Genomic DNA, 24,649 nt, shown 5'->3' with positions numbered 1-24,649 from the left:
GATAACCGCATACAAAGGTGTCCAAAATTCTGATTAGAATTTTTTTTTAAAAAAAACATTTTTAATCATTTAAAATACTTCTCAAATGAGTTTTAAATTCTTTATCAAACGAGTTTTAGTCTTCCCCTTCTGCTCACCGATCTTCTATTGTTTATGAATTTATGATTTATTGTATATAACATAGTATAGGTACAATAACTCACTGCGGAAAACATTAGTTGATAAGGTAAAATACACACACACACACACGAATTCGAAGTTCATGTATTATTCACAACTAGTGGTTTTTTTTTTTTTTTGGTTCTATAGAAATAAATAAATTATGCATGCAATGAATTGACTAATTATTAAAGAGAAAAACTGAGAGGCAAGGAACCCTTTGGCTTAGGTCAGCCTCTGCTATGCCTACCAGTTTTTGCCGGTTCTGTTACCATCAACTAGTACCACAAACTTTACTTTTTCTTGGACACATTGGACACCAATCGAAGCATCTCTCACTGGAAAATGGATTTAAGATTTGGTCCATTTTGACAATTAAATTTTCAGATCGATCCCTCTGATCTGATGAGCTTGTCTGAATTGCTGATGGCAACGATGACGACTTCAACTTGTATATAATGTAAATGGGAGGATGATGATGGATCGATGGATCATGGCTTTTCAGATTTGACCTTCTTCTAAGCATGGCCACCACGAGTGCCAGCACTCTTTCCTCCAATATCCAACAAAGCAATAAACCCTAATTCTTTTTTTTCCTTTTGGTCCACTACGTACGCTGCAATTCCCATTGCACTGTAAAATCCAATGTTAATATTGCTCTCTTTGTGAAATCTTCTGTGGTTTCAAACAAGCAAGCAATGAACCGTGAAAGTTTAATTAGTAAACAAGACGAGTAAAATTTGATTAGAAGTTGGGAGATTCTTTCATGAAATTGTTGTTACAACTGCTTTCTCTATCTCATTTATCACAATCCTAGCCACACAGTGAATTTAATGTTGTTAATTGCGTTTTCAATTTCTCACTCGTGCCATGACTAAAAAAAGATATATCTGTCACTATATAGTACACCATAAACTTTACCCTAAAGGAAAGGTTTTTCAATGTGAACAGAGGGATGGTACATCACGTATCACTGTACAAAATGTGAGATATGTGTGTAAAAAAGTTTATAAGTTAAAAAGTATAATTTTTAACCACTTATATAAAAACATGTGATGTACCAATCGTATTCTGATCACAATAAAAAAAATTTCACCCTAAAGAAGATATATATATATATATATGTGTGTATATATATCGAGGCCAATGGGAGCATGCATGCCTTATTAATTTGATACCCAATATATATATATAATGTATATATAGCTTCATTTTCATATTAAATAAAGTTAGGTTTAGACACTTTTCCACTCGCCACTACAAAATATTGTAATCATATATAAGATCCTCTATGTCACGATCAAAAGAAATATTTTCCTATATAAGCGATATTTTTCAACTTTACATAATATTGTAGACGTTTTATTAGGCTAATTAGGATGCATGTGTTTTGACTTTGAAAAGGGCAAACTGCCTACTCATGAAATGGGAACGTATGTGTACAGTGCTACTATCCATACACTCAGTTTTATCTTTTATACGTTTTTGTTAATTTTTGTTATTATACCATCTTCAATTCATCCGATCTGAAGATCATAAATTGAGAAGGGTATATAAAAAGTAATAAGAGTTGTGTTAATAACACCACTCTATATGTGTTGAGGAAGTTAAAAACAAATTTGGGTAAGAAATGGATGTCTCATATTTCAATGTAAATGGAGTAGTACACTGATTAATGGGAGAAATTATTGTTTTATGAACATGAGTGATACATTACGTGTCATTATAGAAGTGGAGGAAAGTTTTATTTTTTAAGTTGTTAATTTTTAACACAAGTATCTTATCACTTACAGAAAGACACGTAATGTACCAAATCTTGTTCTAAACACAGTAAAAAATCTCTCGATTAATGGGGGAAAACTAAATAAGTTTCAACATCTTATTGCCAATGCATGCCTTCTCACAAGTCTCATCAAGAAAATTACCCTTGTATTTTCGTCATGAGTTAGAGTTTTCACTCGTTGGCTGTTCATTTTGCCAGCAACGAAAACTTTTATTTGGATCTTACGTTATCTATCCCAGTGTCGATCGATTCTTTAAGCTCCCAAGTTGACACATGTTCCATCTTAATTATTAATTGGATTTTAAGTGAGAGTATATAAACTACCGAAAGTTAGTTCATCAAATGTAAGAATTTTGGTCAATGTTCAATCTCCATCGATCTTTTTTTATTTAATAATTAACAATTTAATTCAATAACGCTATCATTTCAATATAAACAGTTTAAAAGTACATATTTTTACTAACTTTTCTCTCTTCGGTTATAGGTAAATATCCATAATTCAGTATAACAATTTTATTCTCACTTCTCCCTCTCCTCCTCCTCCTAGTATAAAAGTTCAATAGTTGCATTGGTTTACGTATTTATATTTGTTTTATTTGTTTTTATGTACTCGACTATATATTATACAATGTCAATAATAGAATAACAATGTGAAAATCGTATCCCTAAATATTTATGTTTAGTTGATGAACCCCATGCTGCCATGCATGCATCATTAAGAACCATTCCATAAAAGATTTTGTGAACCACACCCGAACATTTATTTCTCTTCAAGCCTCTTAATCACATGGCCAAGTACTTCTTAACCTGTAATCTTAATTATGTCAATGGTTGGTTTCCATCCTTTGTAATTTTGGTTTCAATGTGACATTATTTATATAATTAATTACATGGAGCCCCTTGTTTTATTCAGAGAAAATTTCGTCGCAAATAACCGAGAAGAGTTGAATTCTCCTTTGTCTTATTCAGAGAAAATCTTACAACAGATGAAAAGAGAGAAGCTGAATTACTTGTTATAACTTGACTTTTAAGGTGATTTGCTTCTTAGTTAAGAATTTTGGTCAATGTTCAATCTCCATCGATCTCTTTTTTATTTAATAACTAACAATTTAATCCAATAACGCTATCATTTCAATATTAACAGTTTAAAAGTACATATTTTTACTAACTTTTATCTCTCCAATTACAGGTAAACATCCATAATTCATTACAACAATTTTATTCTCACTTCTCCTCCTCCTAGTGTAAAAGTTTGGTAGTTGCTTTCGTCTGCGTACTTATATTTTTTTTATTTGTTTTTATGTCCTCGACTACATATCATACCATGTCATAGAATAACAATGTGAAAATCGTATCCCTAGATATTTATGTCTAGTTGATGAACCCCATGTTGCCATGCATGCATCATTAAGAATCATTCCATAAAAGATTTTGTGAACCACACCCGAACATATATTTCTCTTCAAGCCTCTTAATCACATGGCCAAATATTTATTAACCTGTAATCTTAATTATCTTTTACCAAAATATATCTTTTAAGGTATATATAGGAAGTGAATTGTTATTAGCATTCCAAAAATCGTATTCTACACTCCAAACTTTCTATATTTGGAAAGAAAAATACATTTGTGAGGAGTGTAGAATGAAATTTTTGGAGTGCCAATGTCACATCCCGGCCCGGGTGGGACCACTTCCCGGGCCCGCTCCACCACCGTAGCACGATATTGTCCGCTTTGGGCTTACCATTCCCTCACGGTTTTATTTTTGGGAACTCACGAGCAACTTCCCAGTGGGTCATCCATCATGAGATTGCTCTAGCCTCCTTCTCGCTTAACTTCGGAGTTCCTACGGAACCCGAAGCCAGTGAGCTCCCAAAAGGCCTCGTGCTAGGTAGAGATGGGAATATACATATAAGGATCACTCCCATGGGCGATGTGGGATGTCACAATCCACCCCCCTTAGGGGCCCGACGTCCTCGTCGGCACATCACGGCCAGGGTTAGGCTCTGATACCAATTTTTCACATCCCGGCCCGGGGCAGATCACTTCCCGGGCTCGCTCCACCACCGTAGCATGATATTGTCCGCTTTGGGCTTACCATTCCCTCACGGTTTTGTTTTTGGGAACTCACGAGCAACTTCCCAGTGGGTCACCCATCATGGGATTGCTCTAGCCCCCTTCTCGCTTAACTTCGGAGTTCCTACGGAACCCGAAGCCAGTGAGCTCCCAAAAGGCCTCGTGCTAAATAAGGATGGGAATATACATTTAAGGATCACCCCCTGGGCGATGTGGGATGTCGCAATCCACCCCCCTTAGGGGCCCGACGTCCTCGTCGGCACATCACGACCAGGGTTAGGCTCTGATACCAAATTGTCACATCCCGGCCCGGGTGGGACCACTTCCCGGGCCTGCTCCACCACCGTAGCACGATATTGTCCGCTTTGGGCTTACCATTCCCTCACGGTTTTGTTTTTGGGAACTCACGAGCAACTTCCCAGTGGGTCACCCATCATGGGATTGCTCTAGCCTCCTTCTCGCTTAACTTCGGAGTTCCTACGGAACCCAAAGCCAGTGAGCTCCTAAAAGGCCTCGTGCTAGGTAGAGATGGGAATATACATATAAGGATCACTCCCCTGGGCGATGTGGGATGTCACAGCCAATGACACTTCTCTATATGAAAACTCCATTAGAATAGTCAATGGTTGGTTTCCATACTTTGTAATTTTGGTTTCAATGTGACATTATTTATATAATTAATTACATGGAGCGGCTTGTTTTATTTGGAGAAAATTTCATTGCGAATAACCCGAGAAGAGTTAAATTCTCCTTTGTTTTATTCAGAGAAAATCTTACAACATATGAAAAGAGAGAAGCTGAATTCCTTGTTATAACTTGACTTTTTAGGTGATTTGCTACTCAGTTAAGTCTTCAATAATTCAGAATATTGGGTAGTCTAGTTTTATATCCATTCAATTGACAAATAAGCAAAAATATTATTTACTCAATTCTTTGAACCGTTCATTTTCTGTATCTGACTTATTGAAAGAATGAGGATTATCTCCGGATCCTATTTGTAGGGACCTAGAAATCTTCACATCATGTCCGTTCATCGTACATTGTGCGGTTAGTTTTCGTTAGATATTATTTGTGTTTAATTTTAAATAATAAAATTCAAAATGATTTATGGCCGCAAGATGCACGATAAACGGTTAGGATGTGAGGATTCCTAAAATCATTACAATTTGAATTCGGATGGGATCCAAATCCTTATTCAAGAAAATCATTGTTACTCACCTAGTTGAGAAGGGAATCTACTTCGAGAAAATTAGAATTGGATGCCTCATTTTAGACTTTTGTAGACTAAACATTTATACTTTTTGAGTTTTTGATTAAGCTTTTAAAACATTTGATTAGGATACTCAGACTTGAACTACTTCATATTAATTGAAATTAATTTACATTTAAATATCTGCTGTATATTTTAAATAATTTCAACTATATTTAAGTCTAAAACTTTAAAATTTTCAAATCTAAATGTATGCCCACGCCAAATGAAAATGTACCAATGTCAAACGAAAACGTACCAACCCCGAATTAAAACGTACCCAATTATAAACTATATTAAAATGAATATTCATCTTTTTGGAATGTTTAAAAATATGTTTGATTCATACACAATGCTCTAGATAGTCTTGTTTTTTGGTAGATAAGTCTCTGGAACAATTTTAGTTGATCGGAGATAAATCTTTATTATTGTGGATAATGCTAAATAATAACGATAAATCATATAATTTTTGAATTAACAAAAAGGCTATTGTCTGTAGATTAATGACTATTTCTATTAAAAAAAATGATTAATTAAAGTAATATAAACTTTTGCATTGTTAACAACTCTTTCTATAAAATAAAAAAAGTAATTAATTAAAGTAATTCCTCTTTATTAGGATAACAAGTAATAAAATTTATGTTTTGAAAACAAACGTAACAAAAATTCAAATGTACTAAGAAGCTAAATGGACTATTATAATCAAACGTAGACGAGTTTTGTTACATTCTATTTAATTTACTGAAATAAATATTTTAATAAAAAAAAATCTTAAATCATCATAATAAGATATGCATAAAAATAGGAGAAAAAAAAAAGAATGCTAACATGAATAGACTTCCAATAAAATAAAATTTGCAAAAAAAATAGATGTTTAATCTATGACATTTAAAAACGAGACGGCTATATCAAAACGTCTCTCTTAAAACTAAAGTGATAAAGAATCTCTCAAACACTTAATTTATGCTTTATATAACTAATAACTTTAATGTATTATATTTTTTCACAAACCGCCCAAGAAAAGTCGGATCTTCTTGGTCGAACTTGCGTTTAGGGTTTAAGAAAAGAGAGAGTGGGCCCTTGCAACTTGGGATGCATCCCTTAACTCAATCTTGAAGACCATATGGCAGACACCATAGTTACCACCATCAACGGTGCACCTTTCACAACTCCAAGATCTCACAATTCATTTATGGGTGGGTCCCCTGTTCCACAACATAGCCACCCCCGCATTAGCTTTACCATACGGACACACCACGTGGATCCCCACCATTGGCCGGGGCCATGCAACCGAAAAGTAGCATGGGCCCTGCCCGGCTATCTCAACAAAGCCCACAATCTCCATGCCCGAAGGAAATTAAAAGAAGACGCCACGTGTCCGCAGGGGAACGTCACGATGACGAGAAAAGTGTGGTCTGGATCCGATGATTATGTCATGTGGGGAGCGGGTCCCGCCCCACTACCCTCTCGCTCACATTAGTCCACGTCGGCTGACCCGGCCCTTTTATCGCTAGGGTAGGGCCCTGCCGGGAAGGGAAGGGAGGGGCTTTAGCTCTTTGTTACGTCAAGGTTCAATCTTTACCGTTCCACGTCGAAGTCAATGTGACGTCACCGTCATTTACTACGATGACCATCTGATCACCTCCCCCCCCCCCCCCCATGTGACTGCTCCCACGCATTCCACCGGCAAATATCCAGTATTTCCGAGCTACCGTATTTTTTCGTTTAAAGATTCCCACGCGCTTTCTAACCTCGTGCACGAAAGCCTTCCAATCATTCATTCACTCTTCCTCTTTTCGGTTAATTTTTCTAGTCATGTTCAATCTCTTTCAAGCCCAACTCAACATTAGGTGGTTTGGAGTTCGGTTTGTCATAAGTAGTAGCAATTACGCTTATGAAAAATCGTTGAGCTGCATTTGTAGGGTGTTTAATTAATAATACAGTATCTTTTATGAATCGTTATTTTTCAACAAGTATGCTGTTAGAGTTTTGAAACACTTCTCTTATCTGAGAACTTATAGTTTGATGCCCACCCGATGGATCGATAGGATTGTTTCTTACCCTTGGTTATGAATAAAACAAAATAAATATGCGAATGTCATGATCAATAATAGGAGAACATCATCATGGCAACTATATCAAAACAACGTTAAAATGCTTCTTCATTTAAATATTTTATTTATAAATTAAGATTATGAAATGAAAATTAAGACTTAAACGAAATAGAGAATTGGAATAGAAATAATAGCAGTGTAGATGAGCGCGTGGGTGTGAAAATGTTCACAACCTTCGATCCCAAAGAACCTATGTAACACAGTACTTTGTGATGTAAGCAAGCACACCTCCTCCCCCACCCCTCTATCTCTCCTTTTATATTTATAAAACCCCCCTCTCTCACACCCACCACTTACCCTTCCCACCTCAATTTTCCCCTTGCACCCCCCCCCCCGGTTGACATCATATTTCCTCACCACCTCTCTCCATTTCTCCCTCAATTCACCACCTCTCATATTCCTCTGGATTCCCCGACGATGCAAGGCCTACGGCGTTGCTCCAACGACGTCGTCAACCTCGGCCTATCCCCCGCCCCGACCCCGCCCTCCCCACCCCCTCCCCCTCCCCCAAACCATTCTTCTTCCACCCTCTCCATCGACGTCGCCGAGTCCGCTGAGACCCGCATCCGCCGCCTCATCTCCGAGCACCCCGTCATCATCTTCAGCCGAAACTCCTGCTGCATGTGCCATGTCATGAAGAAGCTCCTCGCCACTCTTGGCGTCCACCCCACCGTCATCGAATTGGACGATGACGAGATCGCTGCTCTCCCCCACGACGACCAAGAACAACAACAGGCTTGTAGTACTCCGCCCGCCGTCTTCATCGGAGGCACGTGCGTCGGCGGCCTCGAGTCCCTCGTCGCCCTCCACCTCAGCGGCCACCTCGTCCCTAAACTCGTCCAAGTCGGTGCCCTCTGGGTATGACTACTCCTCCCACTACATAAAAAAAAACAAAAACAAAAATTAAAATATCCATCTCAATCAGTCTCTGTTTTATAGTTTTATTATTGTAATTGTTGGCCATGAACATGTGCTAATTATTATTATCAATATTTTTCCAAAATTAGGAGAAATAGAGAGCTTGTTTTCAAGATTTGTAGTAGCATGCAGCACAAGATGCACAAGATCTCGATGTGACAGTATTCACGCAAATATGTTATAACGGACGATCGTGATTTGTTTAAAATAATGTTACAATAATTTCCTTAGGGAGGAAGTTGATATAATCTCGCTTTCAGTGTCGTATACGGGAGATGTTTACTAAATTACGTACATCGATCGCTTCTGATCCACGTTGAACGACTTCGATCTGGATTCTAAACAGTCTCTCTCTAGCCAGTAGCCTGGTCCCACAGTGTGGGGTCTTTTGATGATAAATTAGCAATTATTGGAGCATCAGGACCGTCCGATGTGTGGACTTCCTGGTTAGGTATGTAGCTCTCTCGATCTCTGTCTAGCTCATAGCTCTCTGAACTCTGAAGTCCTGGGTTCTCTGGCAATGGAATGTGATTGTATCATTGTTGTCGTTTCTTAACATTATAGATTGTAAATTTTGTCGTTTTTTTTACTTAAGATAAAAAAGGAGGTTAATTAATTCAAGAGATTTTATATTTGGTTTATGGGTCCTCACTTGCGATTATTGAGCAATCCTGGCCGTTGAATTTTAGTATATTCTTTTGTTCCCAAGTGAAAAGTAGTAGGATCTAGACGACTGGTCGTAGTAGTAGTTGTTGTTTTGGGCATCAATCTCATGATCTTAACCAAGAGATTTTTATACTACTTGTAGAGTGTGACAATAGGCTCTGGCAATCAGTATTTTAAATTATAATTTTAGGGAAATTTGTGTTTTTCTTTTCGAGTAACTGGATGATTCACATAAACTGTGATAAGAAGATTCAAACTCGAACCAGAGGGGAAAATATTGTTCTAATTAAGACTAAATGAAACATACTTGGAGAAGTTAATGTTAATTTTGATAAAATAAGTAAAAGAAATATATCTTTAACCGGAAAAGTAACATTAAAACGCATGGTGTTCAGTTCATTAAAAGTATTGAATCGTAAACTGGTATTTTAATTCAATTATTTCGCTTCTAAAATATCGCTTGTTTGAGAAAAGAGAAGAAAAAAAAAAGACAGCTAAATTTCACCTGAGATCGAAGGCAAGGACAAATGATAGTTTGTTACCATGCACGAGGCCGTGTTCAATTTGGCGGTGTCATATGGCGTGGTTGCTTCTTCAACCACCCGACAACCCATTTCACCATCACTGCACACATCATAATAAATACCTATTTAGCTCAGCATACGTACCGAATCCTTTGTTACCATGCAATTATATGCTATAAAATTGCATTTAAATTTAGATTATAATAGTTGCAAGTAGATATCACACAATCGTAATTTTTTACATTTTGTTACGAACCCAACTTCTTGAAAGCATCGTAAGAGATTAAGATGAGTGAACTCGTCAATCTAGCAGCTACATCTACTATTGCATACAAAGAGAATACACATTATTAGAAAAAAAATTTGTTTGTATTTTACTTAGCATATAGTTACATTAGTTTATAATGCGTATTCTCTTAATATTCCCTTTTACAATGTTATTTTGTACTGACATTGAATTTAGAGCTATTTTGAGAATTCTTTAAGAGCAGTTCCTTCGAATACCCAATTGCAAATTATTGCCCCCAAAAAAGAAAAAAAAAGGGTTTCACAACCTAGATGAAAAAGTCAGGCAATCGGTGAGCTCAATTGTGTCGGACTACCTAGTTTGGCAATTCTTGCCTAACCGCGTGTGCCCGAGTTAGATATGACGACATGTTGACGTCAACCATAATAAATATCCAAATTCGCCGTAGCCCGCCATTGTTCCTCTTCTAGGGACTCCTCATCGCCCTAGCTTGCCATTGATTCCCACTTGTCATCGTCAATCAAATAGCGAAAATAATTTTTTTAATACCAATTGCTTAGACGATACATTTAAAGGGATGAAGATGCACTTAGTCAATCACTATCGCTAAAACAATAATTGCCTATTGCCCAATTACCTGAGCAATTATTGCTCGAAGGGGTAGAACTGCTTTATAGTGAAAACCAAGGCAAAATGATATTTTCTCTCTCCTTACAAGGCAAAGAGAGAGACTTTTATACAATATAAATAGGGAAGTGTTATTGGCATTTTAAAAATCTCATTTTACACTCCTCACAAGTATATTTTTCTTTCTAAATATAGAAAGTTTGGAGTGCCAATAACAATTCCCTATAAATATCACTAACGATAATACTCTAAATGAATCATGCACTGCTATGTTAAAATAAAAATGATGCTATATACTCACTTGTTTTTACTTTATATACATCTTTTATAATTTTTGGATATCAGATTGAATGAATTTAAGAAGATCAAAGACCATAAATCAACGAGAAGGTGTGTAGAAAGTAAAATCATGTGTGTGTAAGATAGCACCACCCTAAAACAATGATGAGACATGATTGACTTAAGATATCGCTTCAATTGCCATTATTCACATTTTGATAATGAGAGCACATTCTGAAAATACGTTGGAGATGCATCAATACCTGATTTAAGAGCATCTCCATAAGAGATGCAAAAGAAATTGAAATGTAAAATCTCCATCTTAGACTGAAAATATAAACAAAAAACCTAAGTTCACATCTTCCTTTACTTGACGGTGAATCCACCAACCAAAGAAAGAAAATAAATAAAATATCAAATTTACATACTCCTATTAGAGTAACACTTGTATATAAAGCTCTCAGAAATATAAAATGAGATGGCAAATATAAAACTTCCATCTCCCTATTAGAGATGCTCTGAATCATTAACAACACACCAACACAAGAAAATAATACCAAAAAGTGCGTGTGATTATCATAATTAAGCAACATAATTGATTCTAATTTGATGATGAGCTTGTGGTTTACCACGAGAGCCTCGTCAATCTTTTCCAAATTTAGGAAAGAATGATGAGATGTTGAACGGTTGATAAATTAAGGGTTAGAAACCCAACTCCACGTCACATCAACCCGCCTGGGACCCGGTTTCTCCTTTGTCCTGGGAAAAGACAAGTAGTATTAGTGACGGTGATGAGAGCAACGCCACTAGCTACCACAAAACCCACAATTGCCACAGTCCAAGAGTGCGTGTCCACCTTTTATTCTTTCTTTTAATCGTTGATACTACGTGGCAGACATGCAGTGGGCTTGATTGACTCCATTGGCCTGGCTGGACCCCCCCTCCGTGTAGAATCTTACAGCCTCACGTCACAAGAATCTCCCTTGTGATTCCCTTTATAAATTTAAACGCTGAGGATCTCTCAACTCTTTGTCGTAAATTTTTATGTCAAAATTTAAAATTATTGTGAAAAAAAAAGAGGTTGCGAGTATGAAGAGATTCACTTTTAAAAAATTTTATATAGCATTTCTCGAAATATATGATGGAAAAAAAATTATAAACATAAGTTTTTAGAGAGTTTTAACAAAATATTTTTGATACCATTTACTTTTAATGAGAAACCATATTTATATATTTCCTTGATACTATTACTATACCTTTAAAAGAAGCTTTTCATTAAAAGGAATTTTTTTTTTTGGACATTTCTTTGGTTTTCCTAAGTTTTTAATGGAATTATTGGGCAACATACACCGATAGTTCCTTGTTGGTAGGGTATTAAGTTACACTTTGCCCTAGTTTAAAGTGGCAAAAGCCACTTTAGTGCAACACTTTAGTTTTATGATTCATTTTTCGACAATTAGCAGGAATGATTAATTTTTAAAATTCCAGTTACTTGAATAATTATTTTTAGCACTGACGATATATTAATTGTATATTGATGATTCAACGATGATATAATAACACGTAATGATGATAAAATGACGAAGTAATGAACACCGATCATTTATGTAACCAATGTCCAAAATTGATAATTTATGCTAATTGCCTTTCATTTTTCTGTAATTGTGATGTCATACTTGCACTCAAAAAAACTTCAGTGCGTCTCTATGACTATGATAACTTTTACACTGAATATAATTAACGATAATCATATATGAACCTAAACAAAATGTGGTAGTGTGACTCTAAAGTTTACTTTGAAATCTATTGGGTGCCTGTATATAAGTTTTTTTCCTTTATATTTCAACTTCATTTCCTAAACCCTCAATCTAGTGTAAAAATATCGATGTACTAAATTTTTTTTTTTTTTTTTTTAACAAATGATATTATCTAGGAGATGAGTTGAGCCTCACAATGAGCTATCAATGATGTGGTTCAAATTTTCCTTTGGCAAGAATCGAACTTAAAATCTCTCATAAATGAAGAAGAATACATTTAGACCGTAATACTAAGTGACGATTTTTTAAAAGAAGTTAAAGATGCATAAAATAAATGAATTGGTGATATAAAATTCGGACTCAAAGTCAAATAATATCAAAATAAACAGAAAATCTGTTTTGGAGAGGCCCACTGAGCAAGCTTCATACTGTATACTCACCCAAAGGTAAAGCCTCCACCAGATAGTTTAGTGAGTGGTGACGCCGACATCAGGCATTACCTACTAATTAGTTCTTAATTATCATTTTAATAATTTATCGAAATCTTTCATCTGATTTGATTAAACATCAAAAGGAAGTACACTTATTGCAAGGGAATCACAAGGAAATTAACACAAAAAGTTCGAGCATATGAGTTTTACTTAATGAATAACTGTTAGTCATTGAAAGCCGTTAATGAGTTTGGATCTCATTGTGAGATTCGACGTTCATGTACTAAAGCCGTCAATGAGTCTGAATCTCAATATGAGATTAAACGCTCATGTATGACGGCTATGAGGCATCAAGTAGAGCATATGCTGATAGTCTTTGTGGATATTCGCAATAAAAATGAGAGAAGGCAACACAAAGAAAAGTTGATGATGTCAAAATACTTTTGGATCTAGGCATTTGCCAACATTCCCACCCTTCTATTTTTTCAACCAAAAAAAAAATCAGTGAGTAAATTGCCAGAGCCTCAAAAAGCTCAGGTGGCAAAGATGAATGTCATCACTGCGTGTTAAAAAATGACAATATCGAACTCATCTGCACTTTACAAAATATTTCCTGCACTAATTTCCCATTTTGCTGTCGTTCTAGTCCTAAATCTCTAATCTTTTGTTAAAGAGTGAGCGACGGGAAAAGTGATTTGGTGCTATAAACCACCCCAATTCATGAACTTCTTGACCTCGTCATACAAAACCAAGATGGCAGCAGCGCCGGTACTCCTAAACACATTCGAAACTGCACCACGATAAAATGAAGTCACCCCTTCTCTCCTATATATCTTCCTCCAGCAGTCCAAAGTGTTATTGTACATCCGCTGTTCCAGTCCAGACTGCATCATCATCCGCCTCCGAACTGTATCAAGTGGATATGACAACAACCCAGCTGAGGTTGTGACTGCCTGAGCCACTGCCCAACGCTGCCACAATGGCAAATCACGTTGAGAGTCTTCTGATAAAATTTCCTTCATCGTATCAAAGCCTCCAAAGTAAAGCCCCCGGTGAATGACCATTCCCTGTAAGGAGGCTGGAAGCCCTCTGTAAACCCCTTGAATCCCGTCCTTTTGGCGAATGGTAGACAAGAAATGGTATATTCCTCGAAATTGACGGATTTCAGTTCTTCCAATGTCAGCAGCCAGGCGGGTATGTGCAATATCAAGCGGGTATATTATGATCAATGTTGTACAACCAGCAGCAGCTCCAGCCATGAAATTTGCAGATGGACCAGCCAAAAAATGACCATCTTGAGAGTGTCCACTTCTTAATACGTTCCTATAAAGGTCCTGTTACAGAAATTAATTATATGGATAATGCACTGGGATATCATAATGAAATCTTAAGAACTATTCCATCAACCGCTGTAGCAAGTAACAACTAGAACGGCAGACATCAACTTTATTGTGTTAAATTCAAAATGTTGTTGGGAGCTTTATTCATCGACTTTGATTTAAAATAACTCATTTAAATGAACATTTGGATAAAATATAAACTTTAACAACTGGGTACTGACTGACTAATCCAAAGATAACCACATCTTTCATATCTACTTATGCTACTTATACCATCTGATCAGGGCACAATGCTTAATCTATGTTACTCTCCTATAATCAATTGTGTCAGTACTTTCTGCTTTCCTCGCTTTACGTATGACAATAATATTACCAAGACAGATACTATGGCATTGGGGACGCGGGTCAAGAAATCCAGACAGACGGGTTTAGTGTGGTTAAGCCTAAACTTCATGATTTCTTTGGGTTACACTTCAGACATACTTTCCTTTTCTAATTTCCCTTTTCAGGCTAAACAAGGAACGGCAAACTCCAACCCAAGATCGCAGCACTTACAGTGTCATAAATCGAGACCACTTCTTTTTGTTTTTTTTTTTTGGGGGGGGGGGGGGCGGCGGGGGGCGGGGGTGGGTCAGCTTCCTTGTATTCTTATTTACTGCATCAAAGAGAATCCCACATTTTTAGGCTTTCTGCTATAAATCTTGGTTATTGTTGACAACCCCTTTTCAGACGCTTACAAACACTGGCTGCATGGTCAACATGATATAATTTTTAACATTTTTCAAAAGGCCTAGTGCCTTGATATCTCTTTCTTCAATGCTATCTTCACCTCCCTGTTATTGTCAATCTCTCTAATTTCCCTATAAACTAATGCAACCTAAAATTCTACTTTTCTTTCCTCTTTTGTAAACTAATGCAACCAAAATCTACTTTCTTTTTCCTCTAAACCTGTTTTGACGATTAAATTTCTACCAACAAAGGCCCGGTACAATCCTTGTCAACAACCCACATTCTGCTCATCATCCAATATGGATGTGTTAGCATCTCAAAATATTTTAACAGTGTCGCTCAAATGGTTTTGTAAGGTCCGTGCATTTTAGTTCCATCTAGCTCACTCTGCAGAGTGTCAGTTACTAGTTCAACCAGCTGTTCAGTTCTTGGAATGAAATTCCACCATTATTATTTTCACTATCAATGTTGACATGCTGATTCTGATCCCAGAACTAATTAAACCATGCTAAACAGTGACCTAAAGATCATCCTTATAGTAGGTGAACCAGAAAGACAACGGAAGCATCCATGCTTAGTGAACAAAATCCCACATCTACACTCTGCTTACTCTCAATCAGATGTCTCCAAACATTATCTCATAAAACAAACGAAACCATAGTGTAATATTCCAAACCCGACAAAAAGTACCTCGGCAATGGTTTAGTGGTTGCTTAGCAAGCACACGCTTATAACAATCACGGAATCAGGTTCTCCCCTTTTCTCTCTCCTCCTTTCTTTCTCCACTTAAAAATTCCACCTAATAACTAGCAGTAAAGTATACAAAGGAAGCGCTGCAACAATATGGATTCTTTTGAGAAAAAAAACAGATATTTGAACGCTGCATTTGCTAACAAGCTCAATCACTCACCTAATGAACTTCATGAATAAAATCTTGTTCCCTATAACTGCAAACAAAGCCTATTCAAGTTCATACAGCCCGAAAACAAGCTGCATTAGCGGTCATCATGAAATATCAACGGATTTCCGAAGTACTTCATCGTAACATACTAGTGAATGGAGCCAAAGGTAAATCAATCCAAAGGTAATCTTGCATACAGAACTTTAAAATGTTCCAATAAGAACACTATTTCTTTCATCTTTACTATTCTTTTCGCTTTTTCATACTAAAACTGGGTTAGATTCTAACCAATCCAACGATAAATCAAACCCATTGGCCACAAACAGTTCCCAACCAATTAAGAGAAAAATCCAACCCTTTAAGAGAACAATCCAAAGGGACCAAAACCCAGAACACAATCATCCAAATATTGAAAGCAGAAGAAATCAAAGAACTGAAAGAACATTACCTTGAGGGAGAAATTGAGAGCGACCGAAGGGTAGTATCGGAGGACGCTGCTCCCATTGCCTCTCCAAAGAGACAGGATGCCTTCTTCCCTGACCGTCCGGGCGATGCAATCCACCATCCCCTTGAACTTCGTCCGTCCACCGCCGAGAATGGTCAGGTTGCTCTCCTGGGTCTGCAGCAAAAGCTTGGCTCTCTCGATTGGGGCCACAATCGTGTGCACGACGCTGCCCATCACCGCCCCGGCCATCAGATCACGGTGGAAGTTGGTCAGCCAATCCGGCGGCTGTGACTTCGACGTTTTCGCTTCTGGGTCGTCGTCATCTTTGCTCATTCTCTGCGGGAAACCCCTCCTCTATCTATCTCTGCGGAAAATGGAAGAAGATGGAAATGGTGGGAAATTGAGGGGGCCGATTACCCATTTAATACATATATTAATCAATGAATCAAAGAGATTAAATTAAACCCAAATCCCAATTTCCCCAAAAGATCAAAGCTTTATTGTTGATTAAACAGATTAATTAAAGATTGCTTCTTTGTTTCTGTTTATTAGATGCTGGAGAAAACGGAATACGCGCTGCACCTTCCGGAAGTATCGACGAGGGCTTTGGAGGTGGGATACATGCACCCCAGGATTGATCGATAAGTATGAATTTTGTTTTGCCACGTATGCTCTGACCTCTGATGGGCAATGCTTTTTTAATTATCATTTGCCGCCCATCTTTCATCGTTAGAGTCCCATGCCGAGTCAGAGCTGCAGAGTTTAATAATTAAGAGAAACAAAAACTAAACGAGAGATTGAATCGGAACAAAACTTACATGAAACGAAAACGTTGTTAGAACGACACTCATTTAATATAAGTCATGTCTTGGATACATTGGATTGGAGGACAAGTTTATCAATTCGGTTAAAACTTTGACATTTCCAGTTAAGAAGAAGATTTTAGTCAAAAGAGGCACAAGATGGTGTTTCATTTTTGTAAGATTGTTTAAATTTGTGTGTCATTTGCGTCAAAGAAAATGCAAGTTGGCCATTTACAAACCGTGCATTTTGCGAAAGCTTGTGGTCCTTTCTTTCGAGAAAAAAAGCTTGTGCACGTGGATACGAGTAATTTCTCAGTGAGATGTCACATTGATAGACTATTTAATACTATAAAGCTCATTAAACATCATATGTCGGTTGTACATGACATATCAACTATATCGTTTATTCCTACTAATACGTGAATAATAAACACTAGGAGTCAATAACGCTCTCTCAAAAACTAATCCATGCACATGACATAACTTAGGCATCAAAGCCCAAGTATAAGCTAACCCATGATTGATGAGGCCCATTTGAATTTGTTTCCTTCATGGACTTTTAACTTGGATGAACTAAGAGGGCCATTAAGTCTTAGCACCAAGTTTACTGGGCTGACCTCCAACCCGACCCATGTGATAAAAACCCAAATCGGAAATTTTCCCCTTTTTTCCCAACAAAAACAGTAAAAACTGAAGCGCGTTATTTGTCTGAATTGAAACCAGCAGAGCTGCAGGAGGGACAGGATTACATGTAGAGAATCTTGAAGGAAGACCCCTACCAAAAAGTGGACAGTGAAGTTGAAACTGACAAATGAATGCAAACAAACTTATCTTAATTTACTCTGTAAATCCAAATTTGTATGTTCCCACATGAAATGAAGAAATATCTATTCGTTTGAAGCTTGTTCTTCTTCCTCTTTCTAATAAAGTGTTCTTATATTAACTCTGTGTTCAAGGAAAATGTGAGGTCGATACCATCTGACCTTAAAATTGTTAATCTACATGTATCTACATTCATGTTTGTGGAACTAACAAAGCAACAGGGATTCGAATTAATCTACATGTATCTATTCTACGTAAGATCTTAGAATTCTTAACATTGTAAATTATAAAGTAGAATCTTAATATACTAGTCATTCATGTTTATGGAACCAACAAAGTAGGGACAACTAGAATCGGTTCATATTTGTGTGTACGATAATCTTAACACTCACGGGGCGTTTGTTGCGCCTGACTATGTCGGACTGGATTAGCTTCAAGGACTAAGCTGGACTGACTTATACTAGACTAAACTGAACTAACTTAGTGAAGCGTTTGGTGCAGTATTGGACTAAGAAGCTAGATAATAACAAATTCTAATATTATATTATTTAATATATAAATTATTAATATTTTATTATGATCTTATCTTTTTCTCCATCTTTTCCTACCATTTCCGTCCCACTCTTTTCCTCCTCTCTCATCGTCCCACCCTCTCCCTCTTTTTTTCCTCTTAGACCTCTTAATTCATGTCTCTTTCTCATTCCTGGTCAAACTCCTTATTGATTCCAGTCTCTATTTCTCTATCCTCCTTCCCTCTCTACCTATGCGTTGTTCGAACGGAACCTCATGGCTCCAATTTTCCCGACGAGTTGCAGGTTTTCCGATGTGTTTTTCGACCAACCCTCGTTAAATTGGATGAAGTTAGCACCGCCAAAAAATTCATCACATCCCTGGACCGAGATCTTAGCTTTGAATGCTCGAATCTGTCATGGATTTGAAGAAGCCCAAACAGGCCGAGACTTCAAGGCCATTTTCCGGCCACATTCGACCACATTTTGGCCTCGATTCAGGTAAAATCGTAATCTTGTCACTCCCAGCTTCAATTTGGTATATTTTATATGAAAGTTGGTTGTGAAATGGATCTGAAAGAGAGTCGGAAAGTTAATGATTGATCTAGGTGACCGGAGATGACGAGGATTCTGTCGGGAGTGGTCGTTGAGCATGACGAGGACGAGAAAGAGAGGATAGTCTTAGCTAGTCCCATGGTTATTGGGGGGTCTCGCTAAGACCTCTTAGTGAAGGGGTTTGTCCATACTAGTCCCCTTTAGTCTCATTAATGTTAGTTCCAGCATGGAACAAACACAGTATTGGACTAATAACTAGTCTAGTCCAGTTCAGTCCAACTTAGTGAGGGCAAACAAACGCCCCCTCATAGTATTATTAACTATAGATCATGATACAAACATACCAGTTATTTATGTTTGTGAAACTAACAAAGCAGGAACGACTAGAGTCAGCCCAAATCTATTTGCACAATCATCCTATTCCTATCACTCCTAATATTAGATTATAAAACATAATAGCAACGTACGAGTTATCTAGCTAGCCATCTACATGTATATTACTGAGCTACGCGCGCGTACACACAAAATAAACTATTAAACGATGGTGGGTTGTGTTGTGCAAGCACTTGGGACCGGCCAACATATACCCCTTCTTAATTTGTTGCCCTATTCATTTTGCAGGCCAAGAAAATGTCAGAATAAAACTAGCTAGCAATAAGCTATAAATAATGTTTTAATATTGGAATTGGATTACTAAAATAATAATAGGTTAGGGGGATAGTATAAGAATGAGGACTGTTTTCCCACAAGCATGTCTCTGCTCGAATGAATATGCAATCATCCTTATATATTTAAATGATGTGGTTGCAGATGCACAAATCAAAGTTATAAAGGTTTTGCATTATTTTTCCTTTCTCTTTTACCCATGATGTTAAAGGGCATAATCAACTTCTTATCATCTCTCTCTCTCTCTCTCTCTCTAGTGTGCTGTGTGAAATCTAGCTCTCTTTTCACTTCGTTGCTTTATTTCTACTTTTCATGGGAAGGGAAAGGTGGGGTTATTTGAATAAAAAGAAACTTAAAAAGCTTACAAAATGCAATTTAATTTGTAATGGTGACGTTATTTATACACACAAAATTGACATCCTAGTTAGCTAGTTGGCAGCCTGAAACATTTTGAATATATAGGTGAAATCATACATGTGTATTGTTAAAGTGTCGGTTTTGTATGTTCAAATATTGATTTTAAAAAGATGGATAAAATTAAATTATTAAACAAGTAATTTGAGGGACTGGGAAGAGAACAAAGGAAAAGACAGAAAGTGCACGTCAGAACAAGCCTGTGGTTGGGCTGTGGTGGTGGATGGGTGGAGAGCTCCAAAGGGAATCCCTTCTCATCCCTCCCTCTCTCTCTCTCTCTCTCTCTCTCTCTCTTCTTCTCTTTCTCTCTCTCTCATGCAAGACATACACATGTCTTACAATTAAGCTTTCTGTTTATGACACAAAATTACTTGTTCCAAATTATCATAGGGTTTTTCCTTGAATTTTTCTTGGTGTTTGTCTGCAACTCGACTCTCACCAGCAAACCGAAGTGGCTCTTGCAGACATAAATTTAATCAAGAGAAAGGTTGGTGCTAGTATTCTATGCTAGCTAGCTACTGGAAAAGTTCATGATTCTTATTTTCCTTTAAACTTAATTTATATGTAGCTTTTTTTTTCTTATTAATTCTGTCTTTTGATTACTGGTTGAATTTTCTTGAAGGGTTTGAAGGTAGAGAGAAGATAAATCATGAAGGCTAGCTAGGGAAAACAGAATATTGGTGGGATTTGTGTGAAGCTGAATTCATCTGTACACATTCTTTTACATATATATAATTCTTTTCTGAACTAGGGTTTGCAGTCAGATCTAAATCCTGTCACAGATGTGAAAGTTGAGATCTGTTGCTCAATTCGTTCATGAAACTGTATACAAACAATTGGTGTCATCCTATCCTATAATTTAAAGTAAAGGGTGTTTTAATGATGAATAAAGGTTTGATGGTGGATGAGAATATGTCAAATCTGACTTGTGCTTCTGGTGATTTAAGTGCTTCTAACTCAAGCATCAGAAATGAGTCATCATCTGCTGGCACAGTCTACCCTCATCCCCCATCCTCAGCACAAATTCAGCAGCAGCAAGCACCGCCACCGCCAAAGAAGAAGAGAAATCTCCCAGGCAACCCAGGTCTCACCAAATCAAAATTAATTAATAACCAACATCGACACAGAGAAATGATATGACTTCTGCACACCTATTTTCTCCCTTCTACACATCTTTCTGCACATCCTGTTTATTCATATCCCTTGAGAATTGTGTAATTCAAATACCAACTATGAATAAACATGAGTGTACAAGAGGATTAAAGGATGTGAGAAAATCACATCCTTCTATATACTTACATATCATGCATGTTAATTTAATTGGTTTTTCTCGTTTAATTTTGGTTTTATATATTAAAATTTTAATTTTGAGCAGACCCGGATGCTGAAGTAATAGCCTTGTCTCCAAAATCACTGATGGCAACGAATAGATTCGTGTGTGAGATCTGCAACAAAGGGTTTCAAAGAGAGCAAAACCTTCAGCTTCATAGAAGAGGGCACAATCTGCCATGGAAGCTAAAGCAAAGGACGGGCAAGGAGGTGAGGAAGAAGGTGTATCTGTGCCCGGAACCAACATGTGTCCACCATGACCCATCAAGGGCTCTTGGGGACTTGACTGGGATCAAGAAGCACTTCTCTAGAAAGCACGGTGAGAAAAAGTGGAAATGTGAGAAATGCTCAAAGCGGTATGCAGTTCAGTCGGACTGGAAAGCTCACTCCAAAGTCTGTGGTACAAGGGAGTATAGATGTGATTGTGGAACCCTTTTCTCTAGGTAAGAGCATTATAGGTAATTAATTATTAATATAGCACTACCAGAGAAAGATTATAACTACATTAACTAGTTTTTAAGAATCAACAACTTAGGATTAATATACTTTAGAATTAATATCCATGCGTGAGTTATTAATTGGTCGGGTATCAATTGATATACATTGTCATATGAATTATGAGTCACATGTTCATGAGTACCAAATACTGTAGATTAATAGTTAGTACCGAACAATCCATAACCTTGATCCTGCACAACCTTTGTGAAATGAGGAGAGAGAAAATCATATGGTAATTAGCTTTTGATGAGTTGTGTTGGGTTACATATATAAAGCGATTAGTGTAAGAACCTTTAATGTGTTTCACGCTTACACACATCTGCTACTGTCTTTTGTCTTCAAAAAACAAAAAGAACGAAAATACAAAAAGGTCCATATGTGAGAGAGAGAGAGAGAGAGAGAGAGAGAGAGAGGACAACACTGTTTAGGTTACTTTTTTATGGTTGGTTTTTCCTTGCTCTTTTTGTTTTCTTGTGGTTTTTTTATTTATTTTTATGATGGGGTAACTCTACACACAGGAGGGACAGTTTCATCACACACAGAGCCTTTTGTGATGCTTTAGCACAAGAGAACAATACAAGCTCTGCAGCTGCCAGATCGGTAATGCCAGCCTCAATAAACCCACTTCTCTCCTCACTCCCCCAACTCCATAGCCATGGCCTCCAAGCTCAATCAGCTGTCAAGAGAGAACAGGATCAGCATCAGCAGCAGCTCCTTCCTCCGTGGCTTTCATTCTTGCCAGAAGGCGGCGAAGCGGCCAGCCTCCCTACTATGAACCTCTCCGCCTCGCCATTATTCTCCACTTCTTCATTCCAGCAATATTATTCTTTTGGCCAAAACCCTAACCCTAGCAGCTCTTCTACTGCCCTACTCCCTGATAACTTCCAACTTCAACAAAACACCGCTTCCCCTCACATGTCAGCCACTGCCTTGCTTCAGAAGGCATCGGAAATGGGTGCGACCATCAGCAAATCCTCCCCTTCCCCATATTTTCTCAAACCACCCACCCACCAAGCTCACATTTCCAACGAAACTTCGCGTGACCAAGCAATACTATTGGATGATGGATTTGGAAACAATGAGAGTAAATCTTCACTCTTCCATGATATGATGATGATGAGTAGCTCTCATGGTTTTGGTCATGATCATCATCAAGTCTCGTCGTCGTCGTTTGGAGATCATCATCATCAGCAGCAGCAGCAGCAGGCTTTCAATGGAATTATGGTCGACGGTAATTTCGTCGAGATTAATAATAATAATAATAATCCTCCAAATAATTATAATAAACCGAGAAGTACTGACAACAACAACGAGGGTTTGACGAGAGATTTCTTGGGACTTAGAGCGCCATTTTCATCAGCAGCAGCATCACATGGCGGCCATGGTGATTTATTCAGTATTAATATGGTGGGGCTCGACCATCACCACCATGTGAGTACTTCTTCTTCTTCTCCAGCTGCTTATAACAATGGACAGCAGAATGATCAGAACCAAACATCGTGGCAAGGTTAGTTTGGTCATTTTCAGCATGTAGTCATTAATTTTCCTTCCCTGTAGAGAGAGAAAGACAGCAGTTGCAAACTTACCATGTCTGAGGAATTCTTGAATATTCTGGTTAATAGGCTGTTTGAATGGTGCTCCAATCTTGCACTATTCTTTTTTCTTGCTTTATTATTTTGAATATTTGGTCTTTTTATAATAGTTTTCTGCTTTTTTATATTTTACTTTGCAATCAATATGGTTACAAGCCACCGACGATGATATATTCCAACTTCGAGCAAATAATTGATTGTAGTGTGATGTGGTGGTCTACAATGATACGTGAGATTATTTTTGCTCAAGATGATTTAAGATTCTGATCACGATTGAAAGCTCATTTAAAATAAGCAAAAGTGTTTAAGATCATCAAAAGTGTATTTGATCATCTTTGAGAAAACAAAAAGTTAAAATCGTTTTTGTATTAAAATACACTTTGAAATGCATTCCAAAAGAAACACCTTCTATGTTTGTCTTCAATAAAACACTTAGAGTGTTTGTTCAAGAAGCACATGCACATTTTTTTTTAAATGATTTGCGATTTTGAGTTTTTTTTTTCTTTAACAAATCAAGTTTTAAGTTTTAAAAAATCACTTTCAAACAGACTTTTATATTTTAAAGCGTATTTCTCTGATTCACCGTTTGTATAACTATGTCAATTTTTACTATGAACTTTTTATTTTGAGCAATACCTCATTGAACTTATAAATAGCTAAATCTCTCCTTACTCCTAAATTTCCTTACATCTCTTTTATTTTTCCGTCCATATTTGCCATGGGGGCTAGCAAGTGAGCTACTAACAAAATGATCACGTGCTTGCCGCATGACAAAATTTAACGGAGACATGGATATGATGTAGAAAAATTAATAGTACAAAGTAAGTGGTAAAACGTTTTGGAAGTAATTGGTTAAAATAAAAGTTCAAAGTAAAAATTGAAACAGGTTACAAATTTTCAAGAATAAATCGGTGAATTACTCTATTCCAAATTACTTTAATTTATTAGAGGCAAATTCAAACTTGAGTGCAAATGTTATCAACTAACAAAACCCGCGTAGCTGATTGCATTAAGTGATTAAGTACTCAACTTTTAATGTATATATCCGTAATCACAACCTATACATGAACGCACACATGCACACGAATTTGTTTCAGAATGTGACCAGACAAACTATTTGATGTCTCAGAAATGATAATAATTAAAGCCTATGAAGACGCTGAGAGAAAGATTCGACAGTACAGTACTGCATCACTGAACATTGATGTGTTCATATC

General features: G+C 37.1%; 3 protein-coding genes and 1 long non-coding RNA gene across 5 annotated transcripts; 3 read left to right on the top strand and 1 right to left on the bottom strand.

The window, feature by feature from the left end:
- Nucleotides 1-7,716: 7,716 nt before the first annotated feature.
- LOC137719922 (glutaredoxin-C6-like) lies at nt 7,717-8,939 on the top strand. 2 transcript variants are annotated; one of them, XM_068458907.2, is made up of 2 exons: nt 7,717-8,238; nt 8,388-8,939. In XM_068458907.2, exons 1-2 carry the CDS (start codon nt 7,798-7,800, stop codon nt 8,394-8,396), a joined length of 450 nt encoding a protein of 149 aa, XP_068315008.1. In that variant the 5' UTR covers nt 7,717-7,797; the 3' UTR covers nt 8,397-8,939. The 2 variants fall into 2 exon arrangements, with proteins under 2 accessions (XP_068315008.1, XP_088541604.1); XM_088685478.1 differs by having other exon boundaries at nt 7,717-8,939.
- Nucleotides 8,940-13,252: 4,313 nt separating this feature from the next.
- On the bottom strand, nt 13,253-16,963 carry LOC137749164 (ADP/ATP translocase At5g56450-like). The gene is made up of 3 exons (XM_068489280.2): nt 16,827-16,963; nt 16,248-16,608; nt 13,253-14,163 (listed from the first exon to the last, which is right to left on the bottom strand). Exons 2-3 carry the CDS (start codon nt 16,575-16,577, stop codon nt 13,531-13,533), a joined length of 963 nt encoding a protein of 320 aa, XP_068345381.1. The 5' UTR covers nt 16,578-16,608; nt 16,827-16,963; the 3' UTR covers nt 13,253-13,530.
- LOC148691001 (uncharacterized) lies at nt 14,163-16,914 on the top strand. Its single transcript, XR_015957298.1, has 2 exons — nt 14,163-15,982; nt 16,797-16,914. It is a non-coding gene; the product is annotated as an uncharacterized LOC148691001 (long non-coding RNA).
- Nucleotides 16,964-20,085: 3,122 nt separating the features above from the next.
- LOC137741509 (protein indeterminate-domain 7) lies at nt 20,086-23,559 on the top strand. The gene is made up of 4 exons (XM_068481218.2): nt 20,086-20,500; nt 20,636-21,097; nt 21,389-21,785; nt 22,359-23,559. Exons 2-4 carry the CDS (start codon nt 20,893-20,895, stop codon nt 23,350-23,352), a joined length of 1,596 nt encoding a protein of 531 aa, XP_068337319.1. The 5' UTR covers nt 20,086-20,500; nt 20,636-20,892; the 3' UTR covers nt 23,353-23,559.
- Nucleotides 23,560-24,649: the final 1,090 nt, after the last annotated feature.

This window comes from Pyrus communis, chromosome 15, assembly GCF_041283825.1.
Source record: "Pyrus communis isolate YQ-2024b chromosome 15, ASM4128382v1, whole genome shotgun sequence".
NCBI classification, from domain to species: domain Eukaryota; kingdom Viridiplantae; phylum Streptophyta; class Magnoliopsida; order Rosales; family Rosaceae; genus Pyrus; species Pyrus communis.
The sequence above is the reverse complement of the archived record's forward strand: the minus strand, read 5'-3'. Positions and strand labels throughout refer to the sequence as shown.

Excerpts from the sequence above, each read along its gene's own strand:
- LOC137719922 (XM_068458907.2), top strand. The coding sequence starts at position 7,798 with ATGCAAGGCCTACGGCGTTGCTCCAACGACGTCGTCAACCTCGGCCTA.
- LOC137749164 (XM_068489280.2), bottom strand. The coding sequence starts at position 16,577 with ATGAGCAAAGATGACGACGACCCAGAAGCGAAAACGTCGAAGTCACAG. Across the intron at positions 14,164-16,247 it reads CTCTCAATTTCTCCCTCAAG|GACCTTTATAGGAACGTATT; the intron begins GTAATGTTCTTT and ends TTTCTGTAACAG.
- LOC137741509 (XM_068481218.2), top strand. The coding sequence starts at position 20,893 with ATGATGAATAAAGGTTTGATGGTGGATGAGAATATGTCAAATCTGACT. Across the intron at positions 21,098-21,388 it reads AAATCTCCCAGGCAACCCAG|ACCCGGATGCTGAAGTAATA; the intron begins GTCTCACCAAAT and ends AATTTTGAGCAG. Across the intron at positions 21,786-22,358 it reads TGTGGAACCCTTTTCTCTAG|GAGGGACAGTTTCATCACAC; the intron begins GTAAGAGCATTA and ends CTCTACACACAG.